This window comes from Dromiciops gliroides, chromosome 3, assembly GCF_019393635.1.
Source record: "Dromiciops gliroides isolate mDroGli1 chromosome 3, mDroGli1.pri, whole genome shotgun sequence".
Lineage (NCBI taxonomy): Eukaryota > Metazoa > Chordata > Mammalia > Microbiotheria > Microbiotheriidae > Dromiciops > Dromiciops gliroides.
This window is the reverse complement of record NC_057863.1, coordinates 270625592-270652703: the sequence shown is the minus strand read 5'-3', so window position 1 is coordinate 270652703 and position 27112 is coordinate 270625592. Positions and strand designations below refer to the sequence as shown.

General features: G+C 40.0%; 1 protein-coding gene across 1 annotated transcript in view; it reads left to right on the top strand.

Annotated features, from left to right (window-relative positions):
* The window catches only part of OLIG1 (oligodendrocyte transcription factor 1), a 50405-nt gene extending 26550 nt beyond the window's left edge, over nucleotides 1-23855 (top strand). The window contains 6 exon segments of the mRNA XM_043993465.1: nucleotides 21226-21362; nucleotides 21548-21822; nucleotides 21824-21910; nucleotides 21912-21974; nucleotides 21976-22024; nucleotides 22027-23855. Coding sequence (XP_043849400.1) covers nucleotides 21226-21362; nucleotides 21548-21822; nucleotides 21824-21910; nucleotides 21912-21974; nucleotides 21976-22024; nucleotides 22027-22295 — 880 coding nt within the window. The 3' untranslated portion in view covers nucleotides 22296-23855.
* The last annotated feature ends 3257 nt before the right edge of the window (nucleotides 23856-27112 follow it).

The following is a 27112-nucleotide window of genomic DNA, read 5'->3' as shown; positions in this document are numbered from 1 at the left end:
ACTTTTCACTCCAACTAAATGAGTATTCTCACTGTCCCCAAACAAATTTTATTTTCCAACCTTCAAAATTTGCTCAAGTTGCTCTCTGTCATTTGAAATTCCTCTATCTCTCTTACCTCCTCTTAAAAGTATTTTCCTTCCAGCTCCCCAGAGGTGACCTCTGTAGTTAGCCATACCATTCAGAGTAGTCATAGGATTTTAGACCTGTCCATCACTGGTTGCCCAATGTTAACTTTTGTGTATTTATTCTGTCTTCCAAAAGCAATTGTAAACTCCTATAGGGCCAAGATTTCTTTGTTTAGACCTTCTCCTCCCCTTAGTTCAGAGCTTAGTTGAATGCTTTGCCCATACTGTATTACGTACTTTGTCAATAACTATTGTTAGAGAATTACTTCTCATCTTACAACTAAATCAGCCCCTCCCTCCAAATATCCCTGGTCATACATCTCCTGCAATTACCTATGAAGCCCCCTGCTCTCCATGGTAGACCTTGCTAGCTAATGCAGCTACTGAGGAATCAGTCCCAGCTTTTTCCTTTCACTAACTGATAAAGCTCATTTGATCACTAATCCCTGGCTCAAGAAACAGAGTTCCCCACTGACCTGCCTGGTCTCTTTGCGACTGATTGCTTCCTTGGGTTTGTGATCAACTGTATCATCATTTGATCCAACCACTCCCAACTTATACATCTCTCTTCTCCTTCTCAGTTAAACTCCTTGAAGAGGAGTCTATATGAAGTGTTTCTACTTCCTTTCCTTTCACTTGATGATAAACTCTTTGCATTCTGGCTTCTGTTGTTATCATTCAACAAAAACTGCTCTCTCCAAAGTTACCAATGATAATTGTCAATTACTCTATTTTTCTGAATACTCTTTCTCCTCTGGGTTTTCATGACATAGCCTCCTGGTTCTTCTCCCACTTGTCTATTCAGTTTCCTTTGTTGAATCTTCATCCAGGTCATACCGAGGAATTCTGGGTGTTCCCCAAAGGTCTGTCCTGCACCCTTCTCTGATTTCCCTCTATTTGATCTTGCTTGATTGTCATAGGTTCAGTTATCATCTCTGAAGATGCTTCCTTAATCTCTCTAAATTACAGTAAACAATGGGCTACCTTGAACCTATCTTTTGCCATTGTGCATGTCAGTGCCTGCTTGGGCTTAACTGTCCTGAGCTGGGCCAAGCATAATCCTCTTAGGTTGGAGCCTGACTCTTCCTCCCTATACTGTGACACAATATTACTGTGGCCCTGAGCTCTCTTGCACTGCCACTGTTGGGACCTGACTCTATTCCTTCTATGCCAGGCTTGACTTTGTTGGGGAAACCACTGTCCCCTTCTATTAGGGGCATATAAGTGGCACAGTAGATAGAGTGCCTGACCCAGCCATTGACACTTACTAGCTGTGTGACCCTGGGCAAGTCAATTAACTGCTATCTGCCTCAGTTTTCTCATTTGTAAAATGGGGATAACAATAGCACCCAACTCCCAGGGTTGTTGTGAGGATTATGAGATCATAATTGTAAAGTGCTTAGCACAGTGTCTGGTACATAGTATGTGCTATATAAATGTTATCTATATATGTTTGAGCAAGTGTTCCCCTACCCCATACCTGTGCCCCACTCTGCCCCACTGTACAGAGTATTACTGCTAGTCTGCAGTGCAACTGCCCTCCTATATTTGGCAGGAGTGTTGCGGATGCTGCTATTGCTCTCGCCTGACTCTTCCCCTCTTTATTGAGGCTGGATGCTGTAAGCCACAATGTCACTGTACCTAGCTGCTCCACCCCAGTTGGTGAGGACATGAACTGCCCTCTGAGATGGCCCAGGTAGCTCCAAAAAGGGAATAAGCCTTTATGTCACACCTACTATATATCAGATACCATATTGAGAGCTTCCCCCCCCAAAAAAACCCCCACTATTATTGTATTTGAGTCTCACAACAACACTGCAGGGTAGGTGCAAAAGATTCTGGCTGGTCATGCCAGGGCTTGGGTTCCCCTTCTTGTCAGTATTCACCCCCTCCAATTCAGAAAATTACTCCTGCTACCAGCCAGCCCCAACTGAGGGACTCGGCAGATCCTGATCTCTTGAAATCCCAACACCAAGGCTATCAGCAAGATAAGGAACATCTGGCTCGGGATTGCCCACCTATAATGTTATCAAATTCCCAAAAGATATTCCTAGGTCTTCAGGATTTAGGAATAAGGAATCAAAATTCCTGAGAATTATTAGAAATTCCTGAAATCATGTTATTCTATATTTTTCATAACATTTTATTTATATATTTTTAAATAATAATGTATGGTCATAATAATAAACAGTAAAGCATTTTTCTACATTAAAGTTATTTTTAAAGTTTGTAAGTTTATAAAAGTTTCTGTAAAAAAAGTTTTATGTAAAAATATAATAATAAATATATGGTTTGTCATTATATATCATGACCATTATTCAAAACATCTAACAATGAACTGATTTCCTTTATCTTTCATAAAATACAACATTTTTCATACTCTTTATTCATTATGCTGGAGTAATAATCAATAATTAATGAATAAGAAATATTCGATTTAGCAGGATTTACAAAGAGTTGTAGATTTATATTCAAATACTGGGAAATATAAGCAGGCATTACTAGGTTGTATACAAACAATGTAACATTCAGATCACCTAGAAAGGTTAATCATATGTGAAAATTACCAATTTACAAAAATATTGTGTTTTCCAAAACTTATTTCCTGGAAAACCTCTCATACAATTTTTTTTGGTGGGGCAATGGGGGTTAAGTGACTTGCCCAGGGTCACACAACTAGTACATGTCAAGTGTCTAAGGCCAGATTTGAACTCAGGTCCTTCTGAATTCAGGGCCGGTGCTTTATCCACTGCACCACCTAGCTGCCCCCACCTATCATACAATTTTGATAAAATATACTATGTTTATAAACATTAACATTTACCTTATTTGTAAGAATGATTCAATGATAACATCAGACAGGGCCACAGACACATGATTAAGTTAAAAGTTAAAAAGTAAGATGGCAAAAGTTAAAAGTAAGATCAACTGATTACATTGTGATCACTTCTCTCCTACATGCTCCAGTTTTGGTTCCCAGGAAATGTCAACCTTAAATGACATCAATAGGTTCCTTCAAACCAAAACAAGCCAAGTTGATTGTTAACATTTAATTCTCATAGGAAGACTATCACACTTCCCTTCCTATTTCCCTATTGGGTAAGATAGATTTCTATACATGACTGAGTGTGTGTATGGGTGTATACATCCATACACACACAAACATACATATATGTGTCTGTATGTGTATATGTGTGTATATATATGCACATACATACATACTGTACAAAAATATTATTAACAACTATATCTAACCTGGAAAATTTATATAATTGGATTTATGAAAAATTATAACTAAATGAAAAATTATAGGTTTAGAGAAATTATCATTGGATTCTACGTCCCTTCGTGGTCGCCATTAAAATGTGAAAATATTTTTGAATTGACTAGCCTGATTTGGGGGGACTAAACTGACTGGAGGACTAATCTGGGGACTTTTGACTATTTGGCTATCTGACTGCTATTAATTTAATGTGGGCCATTTATAAAGTTCCACCACACTGCTCCACTCCCAAAATTGATAAGCAAAATATTAAGAAGCCTTTTAACCAAATAATCAAAGCAGAGTTTATTTATGAGATACTATTTAAAATTAAGAATACAGGGAAATACAATGTACAACCTGACTGTGTTGTGGCACATCTCTTTCCCACCTGCTGTGCTTCGAACTTCTTGAATACAATAAGGGCCTTAGCTGCAAGAGGCCTTAGGGCACTCAGGTCCTTTATTCTAACTCCAAGCCCCTTTCACTTTGTAAATCCCCCTGCTTCTAACTTTCCTCTCCTTACTGCCACCACTGAACCCCTGTGTTTCTCTCTCACTGACCTTCTGTCTGTCTGCTCTGTCAGTCTGCCCTTCGGCCTCTCTTTTCTCTATTCCTAGTCCTTCTCGTCTTCTCCTGCATCCTTGTAGCCCCCTGTCTGTCTTCTCCAACCTTTGCCGTCTCCTCAGCAGTCACTTGACTTCTTCTTGTCCCCCGAACCTCTTCTTAGCCTCTCTCATCCGCCCCCCCCACTTGCTGTCTAACTCCCAGGTCTATATATACCTTTTCTTCTCTCCACTCAAATCTCGGGGCTTCCTGCACCCCCACAGACCAAGCTAATCCTCCAGCCAGGGCTGTGGCTGGTGTGGGGGGGGGGGGTGCACTGCAGCTTCACGTGCCTCAGCACAGGCTACGCCAGAGCCCAGCATCTCTCAGATACCTCCACTCAGGTCGGAGAGAGCTGGGGGCTTTGTCCCCCCAGCTGTCTGACCTGGCATCTTGTACAGCTCATGGGGCTTTTTGGCTCAGCTGAAGCTAAGGAGGAGGGGCATCAGCCCCTCCCACACAGAAGAGACCCTGAGGGCCTAAGGCTTTCCAATCTCAGCCCAAAGGTAGGGTCCCCAAATCAAAATAAATTTCCACAATACACATACACATATATTCTTCTCTCTTTGAATCAATTCCAATGAGAGTAAGGGGGGATGGGACAGCTAGGTGCTGCAGTGGATAAAGCACCAGCCCTGGATTCAGGAGGACCTGAGTTCAAATCTGACCTCAGACACTTGACACTTACTAGCTGTGTGACCCTGGGCAAGTCACTTAACCCTCATTGCCCCACAAAATAAACAAACAACAACAACAACAAAAAAACCAATGAGAGTAAGGTTTGAGCATGGTCCCCTCCCCCGTTTTTCCCCTCCACTTATAAAAGCTCCTTTTCTCATACCCTCATTTATGTAAGAAAAATTTTCCTCATTCCACCTCTCCCTTCCCCACCTTCTCCCAGTGCATCTCTTTTTCTCACCTCTACATTTTTATTGGAGATCATTCCAACATAGTTGACTCATATCCTTGACCTCTGTCTATGTAGCCTCCTTCTAACTGCCCAAATAATAATAAAATTCTTAGGAGTCACCTTCCCATATAGAAATGAAAACAGTTTAATTTTAATGAATCCCTTAAGATTATTCTTTCATGTTTATCTATTTATGCTTCTCTTGAGTTTTGTGTTTGGATGACAAGTTTTCTATTCAGCTCTGATCTTTTCATCAGGAATGCTTGGAAGTCCTCTATTTCACTAAATATCCATTCTTCCCTGCAGGATTATACTAAAATTTTTAATTAACATTTTTATTTAAAGTTCTGAGTTTCAAATCCTATCCTTCCCTCTTTTTCTCCCTCCCCTCCCTGCTCTCTGAGGTGGTAAACCATCAGATATAGGTTATACATGTACAATTATGTAAAACATTTCCATATTTGTCATTTGGGGATTATACTAAATTTTGCTGGGTAGGTTATTCTTGGTTGTAATTCTACTTCCTTTGCCTTCTGGACTATCATATTTCAAGCCATCCTTTAATGTGGTAGCTATTAAATCTTGTATGATACTGACTGTGACTCAATGGTATTTGAATGGTTTCTTTCCGACTGCTTGCAATATTTTCTCCTTGACCTGGAAACTCTGGAATTTGACCAAAATATTTCTGGAATTTTTCATTTGGGGGATCTCTTTCAGGAAGGGATTGAGGAATCCTTTCAATTTCTATTTTACTCTCTGTATCTAAGACATTGGGGCAGTTTTCCTTTATAATTTCTTGACTTTATTTTATTGTTTCTTGAAGTCTCATTTAGTCATTAGCTTCTACCTACCCAGTTCTAGTTGTTAAGGGAATTCTTCTCCTCAGTGAATTTTTTTATATCTTTTTTTTTTCATTTAGCCAATTCTGCTTTTTAAGGAGTTCTTTTCTTCAGTGAATTTTTCTACTTCCTTTTCCCATTTGGGATATCCTGTTTTTAAAATATTTTGTCTTTGGTGAATTTTGGGGTCTCTTTAACTATTAGACCAATTCTGTTTTTACAGTGTTATTTTCTTCAGCATTTTTCGTATCTTTTACCAAGTTGTTAATTCTCTTTTTATATTTTTCTTACATCATTCTTATTTCTTTTCCCAAATTTTCCTTTACCATTCTTATCTCTTTCTTTACCTCATCCAGTGAGGCAACATGTTGGATGGACCACCTATAGTGAATTTATGGGAAGACATGGATCAGAGCAATATGGGATGGGCAGGCATGCACAGGCTGTAATCTGTGTCATATTCAGCTTGATAACATCGCTAATCCATTGGATTGCTCATTTGAATATGTTCAGAATCTGGTACAATATCTTGCACATAGCAGTTTGTTAATGAGTGCTTAAATGGAATCAAATTGTGTGACTTGCTCACAGCCACAGTTTATAAATAAGAGAGTAATGATTCTGATTCCAAGTCTAAAGCACTTGCTACTTCCAAATGGTTGCCCGGATATCCTGGAAGGGGGAAACACATAGATTAAATCCCTTCCTGAGAAGTAGTTTTTAAGGGAGGAGAGAGAGAGTATATCATTGGGTACTCGAGGGGTGGCAGGAATAGGAGGAAAATGGTGGGAGAGGAACAGAGAAGGGCAAGAAAGAGCTAAGGTTGAAGGGCATAGCATAATGCAAAGGGTCCTTAACTTCATCAAAGGAAACCTAGGATCCAACACTTAATAGTTGTACGATCATCACTCAGCTGAGTTTTCTCATCTGTAAATGGGAAAAATGAGGGAAGGGAGAAAACATTAAATTTTGAGCCAAAGTATCAAGGTTTAACCTCCAACTCCACTATTTATTATCCATGTTAGTTTTCTAATCTGTAAAATGTTCTTGTTGGATCTCTAAGGGCCCTTCCAACTGTAAATTTATGATTTGATGAACATAATATTTTTCTAGTACCCATTTCACATGGTTATTGTAAGGATAGGATATGATGGTTTGCATAAAATTAAATCACTACCTAAATGGCAGCTAGTATTTGAATAACCTAAGAAAAACTTAACCAAATACATAGTTTTTCTGTTTTCCTTTTCCTTCTTTCCCTCTCAAGTATAGAGAAAGGATAAAAGCAGTTGCTAACTCCCTGCTAGGTATTTAGGTAAAGATAAGTATTCTAGTATCACAGAATTCTGGAATTGGAATGAACCTCAAAAGTCACCTAGTCCAACTCATGCACAAAAGAACATTTTCAAGTGGAAGCCAGTGAGGCATAATGAACAGAGAGGGGGTCTTGGAATCATGTAGTCCTGGGCTCAAGTCAAGGCCCTGGGACATAATAGTTATATGACCCAGGACAAGTTTTGAATGTCTCAATACCCCAAGGCAACTCTCTAAGACTATAGATTGCTGATCTATATTGTCCTTGGGGGTTCTCAGACTGGGAGTTCCCTACATTAATGAAACCACACTTCTGCACATACCCAAAAAGAAATGGGAGTTGAGGCATATTTCTCTTGCTCCTTCTCTGACAGCCAAGCCCTTCCTCTCCTTCCCCAGAATTTCATTCAGTGCTAACCAATGATGCATTAAACCCATACTTCACTTAATGACAGTCCTCCCTCCCAGTACTAAAGAAATCCCCTACCAGCTGATGAAAAAGTGTGTTGCTAAGAATGTGAGCCATTAGCTCCTGCCTTCATCTCTAAGAGATGATCTGGGCAAGGCATGGGAGTGATATGGTAGATGAGCCCTGAAACAGTCCAGGCTGACTGCTCTCCATTATCTAAGTTATATTTCTACAAGTTGTCTTTAGGGAAGAAAGGGAAAGAGTTGGGAAACAGTTCTCTCCTTAACTGTTCTCTGGAAAGTCTTCTTCCTGTCTTTCTCTTTCCTCCTGGTGGTCTAATCTGGAGTCATGCTCAGCCATGAACTATTAAAAATGGCTAAGAACTTTGAGCCAAAAGGGAAAACAACAGGTGAGATTATGAACAGTCCCCTTCTGTGTCTACAACAGGGTGCCTAAATGGCACAACGGAGGGGGAGCTTTTGACTTAGAGAACCCCCTGCCTTTGCACGGTGTTTTAGGGGACTTGGCCACAGTGCTTCAGTGACCCATATTTTATTACCTTTTGGGTTTCTAGAATTCATCATTCATTCCTTTCTGAAAACGGAGAATGAAAGTTGAGCAGCTCACTGCCCCTGTCTCTTTCCATTCTCTCCCCTAGTACATTCGGCCTGTTTGTTCTCTTTCATTCCAGTTCTTCCTGTCGCATTTTGCCCATTCATTAGAGAAATAGTGAACCGGATGGCTGGACTCAGCACAGGGAAATGACTTCAGAGCTACCTTTGTTTTGCCCCCTCATTTCTCTGAGCACACTTGGCTGTGGGTCTCTATGAAAGGGCTTGTTTTAAACCGTTTGGAACATCCAGTAAGCAAAAGATGCATAAGCCAGACTCGCTCACATCTTTTCAGGTTGACTGGAGACTGAGGTTAAACTGCCAAATTTTTGCAACCAAAACTAACCATGACATTGGACATTGTGTTATAAATTAGCCACCAGCCTTCCAAGCAAAATTGGTCTCTTTTTATTGTATCAGTGTAAGCTTTGGGGGCATTTGGCTTCAGCTTACTGACTTCGGGGAGGCTCAAAAATATTTTGTTCTTCAGAAAACCAGCTCTTGAGACCTCAAAGGGTATGTGCTAATATTTGAACTTTGTTTCAGAATTTTTAAATAAATGAAAATATTTATCCTTACTACAAATGCCTTTATTTCCATTTTCTTTCTCTGAATGCCAATCTGGCATTTACTTTTGCTGTGAATTAAATTATTTCCCATCTCTTTAGAAAACAAAAGCACATACTTCTCTTATGAAAAATGCTAATCACAAAATTTACTTTGATGCTTGCATTAAGTAGTATGCACTTGGGAGTCAGCAAAGGGCTAGATTTATAAACTAATTTTCATAAAGCTGCAATGATATGTAAGAGGGTAACATGTAGTACCCTGACTAGGAATCCCTAGAAGAAGGATAAATGTAATAGCTTTTGTTAAAATACAAAAAAAAAAACCCAAAACCACATGTTAAAGTACACTAATCTGAATTCAAACTCTCATTTTAAAAATATCTATAATATATACACACATTATTTATTAAAATGCATACTACCACGCCACCATGTAACAGGTTTTAGAATAAAAGGGTCACATTCATGATGAAGTAGGGGGAAATGCTATCTTTGGGGTCATCGAGCCAATCCAAACTTACAGTGTAACTTTGGGACAAGTCATAACCTCCCCAGGGACCTTGGTTTCATCTATAAAACAAGAGGTATGTACCAGATGACATTAAGTTCCCTCCCCACTTTAAATCTGTGATTCTGTGATTGTTTGTCCTTTAAACCAGGACCTAATGGGGAAAATCTATTATTTTTTCTCTTATACACTAGAAACAAGACTGGATGGTAGCTTTCAAAATGTCCTGTAGCTAACATACACTTACTTTACTCACCCTTTGGAAAGGAATGAAATTAGAACACTTTCCAATTTTGCCCCAAATACATTTTCATTCTCTTTGGTTTGTTTGCAAGTCAGATTTATAACAAGGAAAACAGTGCCCACAACGACTTGAAAACCAATAACTGATAGGGACTCAGAGCTACTCAATTAAGAGTTCATTCCATTCAAAGGGAGACCAAGGGGACTAAGAAGTCAAGGGCACTTTGCCTTTCTCCCACTTAGAAAGATGCCTAAGATCCCTTCTAGCTCTACAAATTTGATGAGTGAATCTTCCCTTTCATGAAACTTCTTTCAGTGAAAATGTCTACCTGTTCCCTATAGACCCTATAGAGGGAGTCCCCATAGAAATAAAGCCAACACACATCCCTACTTCTCATTTCCCACTAGGCTGACTCTTAGGGTAGTAAAAAATGTTATTTGAAGGACCTAGGGCAAATGTAATTTATGAATAATATATTTTCTATTGATGCCTCCATCTCCAAGTGTTTTGCAATAAAGTTTAGTGGTTTATAAAATAATTTTTTCCTTTCTTAGAAAAAAAGTAGAGGTTTGGGGTTTTTTTAATGAATATTATTCCATTACATTCTAAAAGAAGAGCAATCTAAATGGAGGGAGGGGAGTCATGAAGAGAAGGTGTTTGAGTTGCTTGGCCTTTTCAGAGACACAGTCCTTACTTTTGTGCTTGAAACCTAAGGTGGATGGGAAATATAATTAAGATACTAATACCACCCTCTCCCTGACTGCCAGCCTCTCTTACCAATGCTACAAGTCTTCCATTCTCTTTAATATTAAAAGTTCAAAGTTCCTTGGCCAAAGCTGGAGGGAGGGCAGAAAGAGGAAGTACTTTAAGTTTCTTTGGAAAAAAAAAGGAAAAACCGACAGGCCATCTCCTTTGGGGTGAAAAGCAGCCACCACTAGGCATACAACAGCCTTTAGGCAAAAACAACAGTGGTTGTTATGGTGGATGTGAGTAACTGAGAAGCAATGTGTCTAGTACATGAAGGCCCAGCAGCTGCTTACTGCTAAACAAGGCACATGGAGCATCTCTGTCAGTAGCCACAGACTGGTCTTTAACTCCTGTCAGCTGTCACACTGTATGTTACTTGGAAGCAGGGGCATATACAGGAGAGACCTCCTGCCTCTGTTGTTCTCTCACCTTCCCATCCAGAAGTTGCTGCCATCTGGGTTACACTCCACCCCCTCCCCCAAAAGAGTTTGTTTCAAACTTCCTCAGATGGACTCTCATCCAATTCTCTCAGATAGTGAATCCCCTCCCCTCACTCAATTCTTGTTCAATTCATCCAAGCTTGGCCTCACCAGCACCCTGGACCCATTCCATCTGCTATTTCACATAAGCTGCCTCTGCCAGGCTTGTATCAATTCCATCAAATGCTTCCTCTGCCCCTGTGCCTGCCTGTATAGCCAAGTTCTGTTGGAAAGAAAAATCTAGTAGCTCAGTGCACTTCATTGATTACTGGATGAGTATGTACTAACTTTCAAGCATACAGTCCCTCCATCAATCAGTCAATCAGCAAGCATTTATTGAGTGCCTATGTTCCAGTCAGTGTGCTAGACAGTGGAGATATAAGTTCAAAGCATGAAATGATCTTTACTCCCAGAGAGATTACATCCTGATGTAGGAGAAAATCAGTAATAAGTATATACAGCATAAATGTATTGTGGATAAACATATACAATGTAGTTAGACTCGAGGCAATTTGAGAAGGAGGGCATTAACAGTTGCGGTGATAAGTAATGGTGACTGGGGAAGGGAGCTTTGGTCTAGGCTGTTTCAAAGATTGTGGATAAAGCAACAGGACAGTCAATTGTCATCTCTCCAGTGGCAATGTTAATAATAGTAATTGAATTGTTATTCCTTGAGCAATAGAATATTCAGCAAAAATGCAATTTCTTTGAGAGGAGGGTCTGTTTTTCTCTTTATATGTAGGACATATAAGGTAGTACTTACCTCACAAAGTCATTGTGAGTATCATATGAGACAATATTTGTTAAGTTTACTTAGCACAATGCCTAACACACAGCAAGTGCTTAGTAAATGTTGAATTAAATGGTTGGATAAAAAAACCACACCAGTTGCATAAGGATTTTACATGAGATGATATATGAGCTGCACCATAAAGGAAGAGAGAGAGAAACTGTGAGTTGGAGGTAAGGAGAGAATGTATTCTAAGTGAAATCAGAGAGAGAGAGATGGGAGATGGAATGTCACATGTGAGAAACAGAGGGGCCAGTTTGTCTGGATTACAGTGTTGGAAAGAGGGAGTAATGTTTAAGGAGGCTGAAAAGATAAGTGAGAGATAATTGTGAAGGGTTTCAACTGAGGACTTGATATTTTATCTTAGAGGCAATGGGAAGCCACTGGACTTGATTGAAGAGAAAGTCATATGATCAAATCTGCCCTTGAGGGAAAAATATCTTTGGCAACAGTGGAGTGGATGATCCAGAGTAGTGAGAGAATTGAGGCAGGAAATCCATGAAAAGCCTGCTGCAATAATCAAGGTGACAAGTGATGAGGACCTGAACTAAAGTAAAATAGTTATATGGATAGAGAAGAGGGGTCAGATGCAAGAGGGGTTATGGAGATAGGAAATGGTAAGATCTAGCCAACTGAATGGATATGTGCTGTGAGGGAGAGTTTGGAGTTAAGGATATTGCTAAGGTTATGAACCTGTGATATTGGATGCTGGTGCATCTGACAGAAATAATAAAGAAAAAGGGAAGAGTTTGGGGAGAACAATCATGAGTTCTGTCCTTACTGACTGTTTGAAACTGTCATATGCTACTTCCTTAATAGTGCCCAGCATGCTGTAAGCATTCAATAAACGTTGTTCCCTCTCCAGTTTCTACAGTCTCAAGTGCATTTCTTTTACCATTAGACCTTCCCTGTAAGAACTCAAGTCAGGAAGATCTCTACCCACTTCCCTCTCCTCTACACCCACTGGGAGGAAAAGGGATTCATGCACTGGGGTTCAATTGTCATTCTATGGCATGAAAAACACATTTTATAAAGCCAAAATGAATGGGAAGGGGAGAAAAGGAAAGTGACACGTATTGGAGTTAAAGAATAGTAAGAAAAAGAAGTTTGGATCTGGAAGACACCCAAGAATGGATGAAGGGAAGGGTTCCAGCTCTGGCTGGAGTGGGAAGGAAGAAAGCTTACTATATTACTATAAAAGAGGGAAGGTGGGGAGGAGAAAAGGTGCTGCTCCCCAGACTGGGAGAATTAAATAAAAGAAGCTCAACCAAATGATTATCTAAAAAAAAGATATGAAAAAAATTAAGGACTTTATACAATAACCAATCCTGGGCCCTAGGCCATGTTTGTTTCCCATAGTATTAACCCTTTATAATCTTTCCAGGGGACTCTTTTGACCACAAAGTTTTCACTAATTACTACTTTCTCTGCCCTGGAAAACTTAATCAAACACTCTGATTCTCATGGACTTAACTGTCCCAGAATCTAAGGTAGTTTGGACTCTGAAATCTGCCATGACAAATCTTTCATTATCTCTACTCCTTCTGATCTTGGTGACCAGTTTTCCCCACCTATTTCCATCTATAATTTCTGCTAAGGGCAACACTCCATTTCCAAGAATTCATTCAGAATTCAATTTAACTAACATTTAAGTGCCTGCTCTGCAAAGCACCCCTTAGGAGAGGAAGCCAAGAATGACACAGTTTTTAGAGAGTCGATACATTTTAATTTGACTGTTGGTACTCTAAATGCATGATCCTTGTCCTGTTGATGGAGGAGGCTGAACCACATTGATCTTGATAATCTTGATATAATGAAACAAGAAAAAAGGAGCAAGATTCCATTAAGTGGGAACGATGTTTACAGGTACTCCTTGGAAAGGCAAATAAAAGAAGTGGAGAAGTGAGCTTTACCATATGATCAAAGGGATCCAAAAATATTATTTCATGCTATATTTAGTCATCGTTTATTGCAATATTAATTTAAATAATTTGCAAAAATCACCATGAAAAACAGTCAGGCTGATGTACCAAAATAAATTGCTAATGAAGTTAGAAAAATTCCATGAAAAATGCAATACAATTCTCCAATTAAGTTAATATATATACTCTAAAAACTTGAATCCTTAAGTTCAAAGGGTGCTGATGGGGAAAATGTATGAAAAAGCACAGTTCAGAAAATCATAAACACTTTCTTTGGACAAAGAATAATTGGATATAGCAAGCATTGAATAATACTACAAAATGAAATAGTTTTCTATTATAACAAAACAAGAAAAGACTTATGTTGATGTGGGGTTTATCCAAAGTCGACTGTCTGTGTACAGGCAGGTCATTTATTTGTCAGATATAAGGAGGAGGGGGAGGGGGAGGAGGAGGAGAGGAAGAAGAAAAAGAAAGAAAAAGAGAGAGAGAGAGAGAGAGGAGAGAGAGAAGAGAGAGAGAGAGAGAGAGGAGGGAGTAGAGAGAGAGAGAAGAGAGAGGAGAAAGGAAGGAAGGAAGGAAGGAAGGAAGGAAGGAAGGAAGGAAGGAGGAAGGAAGGAAGGAAGGAAGAGAAAACTAAATTCCAAACTAGTTAAACAATGGATGACTATCAAAAATGGAGAAATAGCCAACATATGACACTGAGCATAGAAATGTCATTGAAGCTAACTATAATAACTTTATCCAGAAATGTATCTAGTCTAATTTAAGGAGATGATAAAAAGCTCAGGAAGTGCTTTAGCCAGCAAACATATTACTTAACTGGCCAAACTAAGAGAGATGACTGCCAAAGGCAACATTGTATGAGAGTATTAAAATCATTTGTAAAGTCTTCTAAAGAAGAATGATAATCATCTATTAATAGTATCCTCTCATAAAGCAGAGAGGAATAGTAAAACTTGTTTAAGAAAAGTTTGGCAATAAATCCAACTAAGCAAAGCTACTGTAAAAGTAACAAAGAATGAAAATGTAAAGGACAACAAATATAAGGAAATGTGGAAGAGATTCATTAAAAACCCGCTTACACAAAACTTTTGTTTCCATCAAGGACAATGGAACCACTGCACTTGGAGCTAATATCCTATACATGTTTTATGTGGGGAATTAAAAAATGTCACTAAAGAGAACAAATATGGAAAAGAAGTTGGCCTTTGGGCCAAATGTATACAGGAGAGGAGCTATGCGGGAGGCAACACAATTTTAATGGGTATTGGGAAATCTCCAAAATATTTGAATCAGGGGAAGGATATCAAAGATATGGGGGTGAGGGTAGGGAATCTTACTTTCCAGTATTAATTTTGTTAAAATGTGACTAATAGAACATCAGTAACTATTGATGTCTATCCCAATTCTCCAATCTATAAAAATATTTATGAATTATATAGACATAAATTCAGGGCATCCTTAGTGGGGATAGACAACAAGTGATTATTCAACAATGGACTACATATTCGCCATTTTATAATGAAATGAAGGTATAGAGAATAATATAACACTCTACTTATTGTTTGTTTATTATGAAAAAGAGTTTGATCTGGTAGAACAAAATGCCTATTTGCAGGCTGTTTCACAACAAAGTTTCTCCCACTCATATATCAAAATAATTCAACTTATTTGAAATATAGAACAATAATTTTGTTAATGACTGTTTGATCATATACATCAGGTGAGGAAGATATGTGTCTAATACTGTGATGGAAGAGATCTAGTATAGAATTCAAATTGAAGAGGGAAGTCCTCTAGACTAGAGGTGTCAAACACATACTCCCAAGTGCTGTTTAAACCAGATTAAAATGTAATTGAGAATATTTTTAAATAAATTAAATACCATAGGTCATAGTATTAATATGTGGGTTTTCTAAGTCAACATGCAGCCCACAGGGATCCTTAGGTACAAATTAGTGATTCTATTTCTATTTGACTTTGACACCACTGCTCCAGATATTCCTATTGTAGATGACATTCTGAGTGCATTAAGCCCTAGAACATTATAGAGCCTCCTAGCAGAGAATTATAATTATTCAAAGGCAATTTGGCTCAATCATCTATCCAAGAAAGACCAAGTAGATAGGCATCTGTAATAACAAACTAAAAAGTTTATCCATCAGCATATATATTGTACATATGTATGTATGTATATACAAGCATACTGGAGCTATTGCAAGTTGGGTACCAGACCACTGCAATAAAACAAATATCACAATAAAGTTAGTCCCATGAATGCTTTGGGTTTCCCAATGTGTATGAAAGTTATGTTTACACTATAATGTCTATTAAATGTGCAATGGTATTATGTCAAAAATATACATACCTTACATACCTTAAAAATACTTCATTGCTAAACAATTGTAAACATCACCTGAGCTTTCAGCTAATCAAAAACCTTTTTGCTTGGTGGAGGGTCTTGCTTCAATGTTGATGGCTGCTTACTCATTAGGGTGGTGATTGTTTAAAGGGTCAGAGTGGCTATAGCAATTTCTTAAAATAAGACAACAATTAAGCTTGCCACAGCAATTGACTCTTCCTTTCACTTGAACACTTAGAGGCCTAATTTCAATATTGTTGTGTCTTAGGGAATAGGGAGGCCTGAGAAGAGAGAGAAAGATGGGACAGCTGGTCAGTGGAACAGTCAGAACACACACATTGAATGATTAAATTCTCCATTTTATATGGGTACGGTTTATGGCACCCCAAAACAATTACAATGATAACATCAAAGATCATTGATCACAGATCACCATAACAGATATAATATTAATGAAAAAGTCTGAAATATTTTTGAGAATACCAAAACGTGACACAGAGACATGATATGAGCAAATGCTATTGGAAACATGATGCAATAGACTTGCTCAGCATAGGGTTGCCATAAATCTTCAATTGTAAAAACTCAATATCTGCAAAGTGCAATAAAGTGAACTATGTCTGTATTTATGTATGTTTGTATCTGGATTAGACAGTACAAGTAGGTGATGGACAGGAGGAGGAGAGATGGTTGGATTCCCTTCAGGAAATGCCAAACCTCCTATTAATGTCTCCAAGCTTCCCATGAAAACAAAGGCCCTATATTTTTAATACACCATTCTACTAGTGTTACTCTATGGCAATAAGACATATTCTCTGAATAATTAAAAATTAATACAATGAAAAAATTGAAGATATGCACAGTAGCTGTGAAAAACTGCAATATGCAACCAACGAGACACCCCAAACAAAAGGGGTCATAAAGAAATGTACTGTTTGATAGAAAAAGGAGGTTTACTCATCACATGAGAGACAGTTGTAGAGGGCCACAGGGCTCCATTGGTATTCTTGTGATGTTAGGAGAAATCAAGGAAGGCTTCAAGAGCCTTACCTGGATTCCTAGCAGTAACCTTGTAGAAGGACATGAACAAGATGTCTCGCAGGATGCTGTACCGTGTGAATAGTAAATAATAAGAGCTAATATTTATATAGCACTTACTATGTGTCAGGCACTGTGCTAAGTACTTCACAATTGTTATCATCATTTGATCCTCACAACAACCCTGTGAATTAGGTGGTATTATTATCCCACATTTTACAGTTGAGAAAAACTTGAGACAGAGTTTTGCCAGGGTAAAGCGACTTGCCTAGGGTCACTAGTAAGTGTCTGAGGCCAGGTTTGAACTCATGTTTCCCTGACTACAAGTCTTGGCACTCCATCCCACAGCACCACCTAACTGCCCTATCTAGAATAGATGGCTTGTAGTCTTCATCATTGGAAGTCAAGATGTGTTTAGTGACTCAAATGCAAATATGGAATGATCCTTGTTCTAAAGGATCACATAAAGGTATACAATATGAGCGTAGATAAATATAATATAGAGTAGGTAATAAAGGGATCTGAGGACAGATCAGATAAAGTGTTCCATGAGTATATGAGGAGAAATATAGTACTAGCAACTTGGGGAGTGGAGCAAATTAATGAAGTCCCTCAGCCCCTTGTGGTCCCCAAGTCTACTGAGTGGAGCTACTAGCAACCATCCTCTAGTGACCCAGCCTGATGGTTTCAGTGGGGCTGGGACAGTGAACTCAGGTCCTACAGAAGGAAAGTGAGACCAGAATAGTGATGGTAGTTGGAAAATCAGGGAAGATTGAAGGAGCAGGGGGTTGTGGTGAGAATAAAGAATAGGCTTAAGAATGTGGCAAACGGTGGGCAGCTAGGTGGCACAGTGGATAAAGTACCAGCCCACGGATTCAGGAGTACCTGAGTTCAAATCCAGCCTCAGACACTTGGCACTCACTAGCTGTGTGACCCCTGGGCAAGTCACTTAACCCTCATTGACCCACAAACAAAAACAAAAACAAAACAAACAAAGAATGTAGCAAAAAGAAGGAACGATAAAAAACAGAGATAAATTTTTAATGGACCAAAAACATGGAATTGTCACAATTTGGGGATGATAATGAGGCCTTAGGTATGGCCACCCCTGTCGGTACAAATAGAGATCATAGAACTTGAGGTTAATGAACTTAGAGGCCAAAAAAGTTGAAGGATAGAAATATGAATGCTGAAATCCCCCAAGGTCAGGATAGGGGTTGGAGTGGGAGACAGATTCTAAACCTGGCACTGAACTTCTTGAGAAAGGAATAAAAGAGACCTGGAGCTCAGTGTTATTGTTGTTGCTGCTACTCCTGCTGCTAGTTGTTGTTGTTTGTCCTTGATCTTGAAGAGGACCAATTTCATCAGGAGGGTGATATCTTGACTTGTGAGTGAATTGGATTTCAGTGAGGTAGAAGCTATGCAAAGTCATCAGTCTCACTCTCTCCTCCAGAGTCATCAGGAAGTGTGGGAGAAGGTTCCGTGTAAGCAAGAGAAAAGATTGACCTGGAGAGTGTTATAAGGGAAGAATACAGATTTTCCATGAGCACTGTAGGCATGTGGACTAAGGTGCTGGCATAGCCTGGAGGAACATTCTCATTGCCCAGACTAGTGATCCATAGGAATGCTTCATGAGGAAGGCCAACATGCCTAACTCATGAAGTTTTGCACACTCATGATGCAGACTGTGAGAGGAAGAAATCCAGGTTAAAATGCACTTATTAAGAGTATATTTCAGGGGCAGCTAGGTGGTGCAGTGTATAAAGCAGCGGCCCTGGATTCAGGAGGACCTCAGTTCAAATCTGGCCTCAGACCACTTGACACTTACTAGCTGTGTGACCCTGGCAAGTCACTTAACCTTCATTGCCTTGCAAAAAAACCAACCAAACAAACAAAAAAAAAAACAAAACAAGAGTATATTTCAGAAGGCACAGTAAAATAGCAGGCCAGAAGAGGATAGGGACTGGAAAGTGGTGGGACTTAGTTGGATTGGGAATGAAAGTCAATGGGGAAAAAAGGAAAAAAAAAAGAAAAAAGTCAATGGAAAAATCAGAGGAAAGTGAACCGCAACTCCAAATCCCAGAGATTAGGGGATGAAGTTTACCAGCAATTGGATAGGGGAAAATTGTAGTGGTTATAATACCCACTTGAACAGAATAGGGAATGAGAAGGTTGATGGCAGGAAGTGTCAGGAAGGCATAGTAATTATTCCTATAAATATTGTACCTCTTAAACTCACACTAGTGGAAAATTTGAGGTACTCTGGTATAGTGAAAAGAGTACAAGGCTTGAAAGACTTGGATTTGAATCCACATCTGAGACATCCTAAATGTATGATCTTGAGCAAGTTGCTTAACCTCTCTGAGTGTCAATTTCATCATATATAAAATGGAATAACAAAACTGTGATACCTTCCCCCCCAGGACTGTCATGGAGATAAATGAGATGAATGAATGAATATATGAAAAGTCATACATTAAGCAATTATTTTGTGCAAAGCACAGTCCTAAGCACTGGGAATATAAAAAGGAAAACAAGACCATTCCTGCTCTTATAGAATCACAAAATTACAAAATTTGAAAGTTTGAAGAAACATCAACCTATATGCAGAAAGAAGCCTCTCTATAATAAGTGGTTGTCTAGATTCTGTTAGAAGACCTCTAAGGAGGGGGGAAACCTACCCTCTTCTTCCTAACAGGCAGACTATTCCACTTTTGAACAGTTCAACTTGTTAGAAAGTTTTTCCTGATATCAAGTGGAAATTTGCCTCTTTATAACTTCACCCTTTGATGGCACCAAGAATTTCATCAAACTGTGTCAAGAACTTTGTTTTCCTGTTCTTTGGTGGCTGCAGTTGCTGGGGGGTGAGGGGCAGAAGGGAGGAGGGGTGAGAGGTAAGGAAGGAAATACCTGAAGAAGCTAGCAAGTCATGTCTCCTTAAGAGTTGCTTCTCTGGACAATGATTTCTGGAGCTGGACTGGACCTGGGTGGGAAATCTGGATGGGTGGAAAGTCTGGGAGTTGCTATTCCCAGGACTATCAGGCTTATGTGCCAATTGGTGGAAAGTGCATTAGGAAAGGGTAAACCTTCTCCACAAGAGATAATGCTTGAAAAATGTTCTGGAAATCTTGAAGTGCTCAAAGTGATTTTTAAGCATTTCTGAGAATTCTTAGCAAATAGGTCTTGGAGGTGTTTTTTTTTTTAAGAAAGTAAACTGTGTATTGAAATAAACAAAGATTCTGTCTTCACAAAGTACACAATACAAAATAAGATCCTGGCATAGTAAACCAAGGAACCTTGGTGAATTTCACATTTTCAAGGAGTTTCTGAATATAGTGGATAGCTCCTAAAATTGCAAATTTTTGTGTGATTTCTAATAATCCCCTTTGCTACTCATCAAAGGTCTTTTCATGCCAAGGGTGCTATTTTCTGCCTCAAAGAGTATAAATGTGATGGAAATTCTCTTCTTTCCCTTAGCTTCTTGAGTCATAAGGATACCTACAGATATAGCAGAACAGTCTGAACATGTATATGTTCTTTCCTTCAACATAATTCTCAAACATCACAGGCAAGTATTTTGCTATGAAAGAGTCTATGGTACTTTTAGACTGCTATCAAATGATGTAATGTTTAAAGGGCAGAGTGTTTATCTTCCACACCAAGCACATCTTACTAACCAGCTGGTTTTTATATCTCCTAGTTGCTGTTTTTTTCTATTGTATACTATAGGGTTTGTGTTTGTTTCTGTTTGTTGTTTTAACCCTGTAAATAGGCAACTTCAGGGCACACCCCCAGTTTAAGCATAAAACTGAGTGGCAAAGTTTGGTAACTATAGAAGATTAATATGCAAAACATAATGTCTGGGAAAACACAGATAATCGCACCCTTTCCCCATTCTTGAAAATCCCCCCCCCAAAAAAATAAAGCGTTCAACTAGACGAGCTCCAAGTCACCCTTCCGTTTGTAAATTCTACAATACTTTATAAGAAAAGATTGGAAGTGGAGAACGAAAGAAAAGAGATGCCACATTAAATGCTAAGGACAGGAGACCTTGTTGAGAAATAAGCCTTTTTCTGCCTCTTGGCAGGCAACGAGAGGAGGGAGGAAGGCAGTTGGGTATAAGCATTGGATTTCTGGTTCCAACAAGGAAATCATCTCTACTTTAACACCCCGACTCCATCAGGGGGAAAAAAGGGCCCTCTTCTTTCTCCTTCCTGGAGAATCGTGTCGCGTGATAGCCTGAACCCGGCAGAGAGAATCACACAGTTACTTAACAATAAACTATTTCAACGGTGCCAAAAATCACCTCTACACCCACCACCACCCCCTCCCAACCCACAGCGACGTATGCGCCGCAGCCAATGAGTGTTTGCCTCAGCCCAGGCTCTCGACCTAGTTGGTTCTTTTCTTTTCCCCAAGTTCAAGAGCTGGATTTAAAGGCCCTCTGGTCAGTACCCTTCTTCCCTCTATGCCCCTCTCCCAGCACCCTCAAGCAGCAACTCCCGCAACCAGATCTTGGGAGCGGGGAAGGTTCGCAAAACACGCCGCGAGTTCTTGAAGTGTGGATTCGTTGTCATCTCTGCCAGCAGCTGGGAAAATCCCCCGCGAGCGAAAACGCGAGTACACACACACACACACACACACACACACACACACACACGCACACGCACACGCGCACACGCGCGCAAACACACACGCATACACACGCACACGTTGCCACCCCCTCTCCTACGTCCCCTCTACTCCCTTTTTACTATGAAGGTTTCTACACTGGTTTGAAAGCATCTCTGCCTAAGAATGTTGAGGGCAACAACGCGCGGTGGATGTGCAGCTCGGGGCTTCCCCATATGAATTGGTGGGCTATAGGCAGCCACTGTCCTCTTCCTCTGCCACTGCTACGCTTCCTTCCTAAACAGTCCACGAGAAGCTGGAACCCCCTCTGGAGCAGCTGCAGCAGGGCGTGGGAAAAAATGCCAAGGGTAGCGGCGGCTGTGGCGAGAGCGGGAGCAACAGCAGCAGCAGTAGCAGCAGCAGCAGCAGCAAGACGGAGTTGAAGGAGGAGCAGCAGCAGCTGAGGAGGAAAAATCAACAGCCGGGAAAGGAAAAGGATGCAAGATCTCAACCTGGCCATGGACGCTCTGAGAGAAGTCATCATGCCCTATTCTGCCCGCTCATTGCCAGAGTTCCCCGGCAGGAAGCTCTCCAAAAATCGCTACGCTGCTCTCCTCGCCATAGAAACTACATCCTTCTCCTGGGCAGCTCCTGCAGGGAGTTGCGGCGGATCCTGGCGACATGAGCGGGCCCGGGCCGCGGTTGCTGCTCGCTGGCTTGCCCCTGTTCGCTGCCCCCGGATCCGTGCTGCTGGCCCCAGGGGGCGTGAACCACCCGGAGACTCTACACTCCAGCAAGTACCTGTCGCTGGAGGAGCCGCCGTGTGGTCAGTTCCCTCTCCCTGGCAGCCCTGGTCTCTGCACTTGTGCTATCTGCAAATTCCCGCATTTAATTCCTTCAGGCCTCGGGCTAGCTGCGGTACAGACACAGTTCTCCAAGTGAAGAGACCGGGCAGACCCCATTGCACCCTTCCGCCCCTTTCCCTCCCTAGCCTGCCACCCCGTCACCACCGCCCCACTGATAGCACTACCACCACCCTCGCCCCTTCTCCAATCCCGGCTCCCCGGAGCCAACTGCAGCAAAAGAACGCGGGGGTCGGGAGAAGTGCGAGAAGACAGAAAGGAAGAGATGGAGACTTTCTTTAAGGGGGGAGGGGGCGGGGAGACTCCCTCCAAGTACATTTGCAGTTATGGGGACGTGATGAGTGAGAAACAGTAAAAGATGTTTGTTTTTTGAATTCCGGTGGATCTTTTCCCGGTAGCTTTCCCACTTGCAAGAGGGTGGATTAAAATAAAAAGTGAGGCCTGATCCTTCCTTTCAGTCCTTCTACTCTCCGGACCCCTCCTCGCTTCCACCCCGCCCGCCCTGCAGGTGTAGATCTAGCTGACTTTTCCTTGTCCTTTTCTTTCCATCACTAAATGTCGGGATTGTTCACGTCTCTTGTTTTGCTTCTAAGAAAGCAACCCTTTCCTCGCCTCCAGGTAAGCTGTTTCCGGACGCTTATGTTATTGGGGGGGGGGTCAAGGGGGGGGGGTTCTTTCCCCTCCAGGAAGAGAGAATAGCAGTCTTTGTGTCTACTTTTCACTAGATTTGGACGGACTCTTCGAGGGGAATATATGTACGAGGATCGGATCGAGGAATCCTTCGGGTTTCTGAAGATCCCTTAGTAGAGACTTATTAATCACGGAATGCTCCATGTGAACTCACAGAGGGTTAGGCGGCGTTTGGGCTAAGGCTCGCTTCGCTCTCTGCAGAGCGTTGGGGGGTGGAGCACGCTCGATTTCTGGGTTCAAAAATCCAAATCTTTTTGGACATGCTGTTCTAAGACGACGTTTACCTTCGTTTGAGGCTAGCTTGTTATTTTTCAGGGAACTTTGTAGGTTTTTAAGTGTAATTTCTTTCGGGTTGATTTTTATTACCCCCGCCCCCGCTTCGCTATTCATCCTTTTAGAAACAGAAAGGAAGCTCTTTCCACTTTCGCCAGTTTTTTTCAGGTTAGCCTAATCAGCATTTGAGTTTGGTATACATTCATATAATGCCCTCCTTTCAAGCAACAGTTTTCTTAGATTACTGAAAATAGGCACACTCCTCTCACACTCTTGACTTAACAAGGGGGGGGGGGGAAGCCTCGATTAACTTTTATTTCTTTAAAAAAAAAAGACTTGAAATTGCCTTGAAGCAAGTAGTTAAATTCATCTTTTAATCATCAAAGCGATCAGTGCAGTGTTTTTTTTTTTAGGTCCATTCTGGGCATTGGATTCTAACAGAAGTTTTAATAAATACACAGCCTTGTTTCTTCCTATTCACCCCATATTAGACGACATAGATTTCAGGTCTTGATTTGTAATGGGCATTTAAGTATATTGTTTGTTTTTAATACCAGGTTGTGACTTTGGATTTTTATTGTTGGGGATTTTGTTTGTTAAAAAACCATTTTAAAACTAACCATCTTTCCCTCTTGTATTGTCGAATCATCACAATAAATAAATTTTAAAAACCCAACTACGTGACTTGTTTGTAGTTAAAGGCATTCATCTGGAGGTGGTTCTGACCTATGAAGTAAAACTGAATGGTAAAATGGCCGAGGATTTAACTCTTGCATTTCAAAAGGAAAAAACGAAACAAAATTTGTTTGTTTGGGTTAGGTGAGTCAGGTGAGAATTTGGCAGCGTGAAGAAAAATCAGGGCCAAGAAGTTCTAATCCCAACAATTCTATTAAATCATTGCCAGTTTTGAGCAGGCAGTCATTCCTCAAATGTTTTTCACCTGGAAAATTGGTGGTAAGGGTAAACCTATTTTCAAATTAGTTTTGTGTGCCAAATCTGCTTTATCTAAGTGGACAGTAATTAACTCTATAGACTAATTAGTGGTTTTCTTTTCTGTACCTTCATAACTATCTTTGACCAATATATCAATGAATTATAAACATTTGTTTTTCATTAATGCTTTTAAAGGGAGAGAGAAATTATTCTATCCATCACTTGGCGTATGTTACAGTTAACATTTATTATCAACTCCCAAATGTACAGAAACACTGAGGTATAATGAAGCAACTTAGATCATGTAGCAGGTTATCCATGCTGATATTACTAAGTCATGCTACTAAATGATTATTCTTTCTAAAGTTGTTTCTCTATTGGGCCAATTATAAAGGGTAATCTGAGCTTTACAGATTGGAAAAGGGTTAAGAGTAGGGAGAGATATCAGATTTACTTCCCTCAGCATGCTAACCAAGAACCACCTCCCTGACTAAATCAGAAAAAGGAAAAATGGGAAAGAATGTTAAAGCATTCCATTTCATTATCTCATTACCTTTTTCTTTAGAATATGGCACTTCTAATCACTCTGGCCAACAGAAATTACTATTTTTTAAAAAAAATTTAATTCTATCTCTTTAACCCCTTAAAAATTAAAAATTAAAATTAACCCAATGTAGCAGTCACAGAAACTGAGCTCAATAACTGAAGAAAAAATCAAACTGGAAAATAAAGAAATTTTTAACAATTAAATTCACATGAGGTCAGAAATGGACTAACTCTGACAATTCCAGAAGACATTTATTAAATGCTGAAATAATTGACTCACAAACAATGCATTTAAAATGGAGATGCAAAAAAATAAATAAGACATAGTCCCCACCTGAAATGATAAACTGATAGATGTTTAGTGGCGAGACATCATATCACTACAACCAACTCAGACTGTAAAGGAAAAGGAAGCTAGGGAGAAGATAAAATTGAGGTTGCCCATGCCACTAATAACTCAAAATAGTGAATGTGCTGTTTCCTATCTTATGAAACATTGGTATAATGTATTTACAATGTTTATTGACCAGGAAAACACAAATGCCACCACACTCAAGAAAGCTAAAGATTATTTTAGACAAAGATTAGGTAGGGTTAACATTTAAGTGTAAACAAATAGTTTTTTAGATCATTTGAGCAAACTAGGGATGTTCAGATCTGGGGGGAAAAAAAAGAATATTCACGTGGGGGAAGGGGAAGCAATGACTGCCATCTTGAAATATTTGGAAGTCTGACATTTATTTGAAAGAGAGCTTAGACTTGTTTATATCCCTGTAGTAGGGCCAGTTTGACTCAGGCTGCTCTGATGCCTTAGGTTCAAGACTGAAATGAAAGTAAGGATGCTGTAGAACATAATGAAAGGAGTTTTACTTAGCCGTAGCAAAGGAGATTCAGCAAAGAATGCAGTATTGATTTAGTTGAGTATAGCTTGCCTGCCTCTGTATTGCCTGTGGTGGTCCCAGGGCCAGAAGCCTGAAAGTGGGAGGCAAGTGATTGCTTCAGCACTAGTTTTTTTTCTTTTGGGGAGGGGTTGTACTTAGGGACCCCAGGAAGGCATTTAGATTTCCATGGTCAGAACCTTAGTCCCAGATGAGGCCCGGAGGGTAGAACTAGAAGCAATGGTAGAAGTTGCATTTAGGCTAACTGAGGCTTGATGCAAGGAAAAGCTTCAACCCATTTAGAACTATCCCAAAGTGTGATGGAATGGCTTGAGATGTAGTTTGTTAGCCTTCGTTAGAGATCTTTAAGCAAAAGTTGGATGACCACTTTTTGGGTATGTTGTTGAAAGGATTATTTTTTCACAGGCTGAACCAGACAACATACTGAGTTACCTTTCAACTGAAATCCTGTGATTCTATGGTTTATTAGCTGCTTGGTGAGGAGTGGCTGGACAAGATGTAGTACCATGAATGCAGTGGAATAGAAGCAGGGTAGTATAATGAATAAGATTTAGACCTATAGTCAAGAAGACCTGAGTTCAAATCCTGTCCTTAGATGCTAGTTATACCATGCTGGGCGAAATAATTTTCTATGCCTCAGTTACCTCATATATACACTAAAGGGGTGGACTTGTTGGTCTCAAGGTCCCTTCCAGTTTAAAATCTTCAGTCCTAATACTATTTGTGGGAAGCTAGGTGATGAAGTAGACAGTGTGCTAGAACTGAAGCCAGAACAACTCTTTTTCGCCTGGGTTCAAATCTGGCCTCAGACACTAGCTTGTGTGACCCTGGGTCCTGTTTGCCTTAGTTTTCTCATCTATAAAATGAATTGAGAGAAGAAAATGGCAAGCAACTCCAGAATCTTTGCCAAGAAAACCCCAAATGGGGTCATGAAGAGTCAGACACCAGTGAACCACAACAAACATGAATATCTGTAAGAAATCATTAGTGAATACAGAGGAGCCTAGAATGCTTCATGATAGATTAAAAAGTAGGAGAACTAAGCAAACAATATAACACAATGACTACAACAATTTTGTTGTAAACCAATTGAAAATTGATGTTGTGAAATTATAATGACCAAGGGTAGATTGAAGATGATATATGGTGAGAAGGTACCTCCTTCCATTCTTTGTAAAGTGTGGGCCCTATGAATTAGCAGTTAATGTCAGAATTTTAAATGAGTTGGTTAATTTTATTGAACTGTGCTTTCCCCCCTAAATTCTATGTGGTAAAGAACTTCTCTCTGTGAGGGTGAAGAGTGGGAGGTAAGGAATCATTGGGAAATGTACATGGTCTAAACAACAAAAGATGTCAATAAAACGTTACTTTAAAATTAAATTAACTGCTTAATATAACAAAAAAGAGAATATTGGATGTTGGAGGGGATAGTGGGAAAACTGGGATGCTAATCCACTGTTGGTGTAGTTGTGAATGGATCCAACCATTCTGGAGAGCAATTTGGAACTATGTCCAAAGGGCTATAGAAATGTGCATACCCTTTGACCCAGCAATA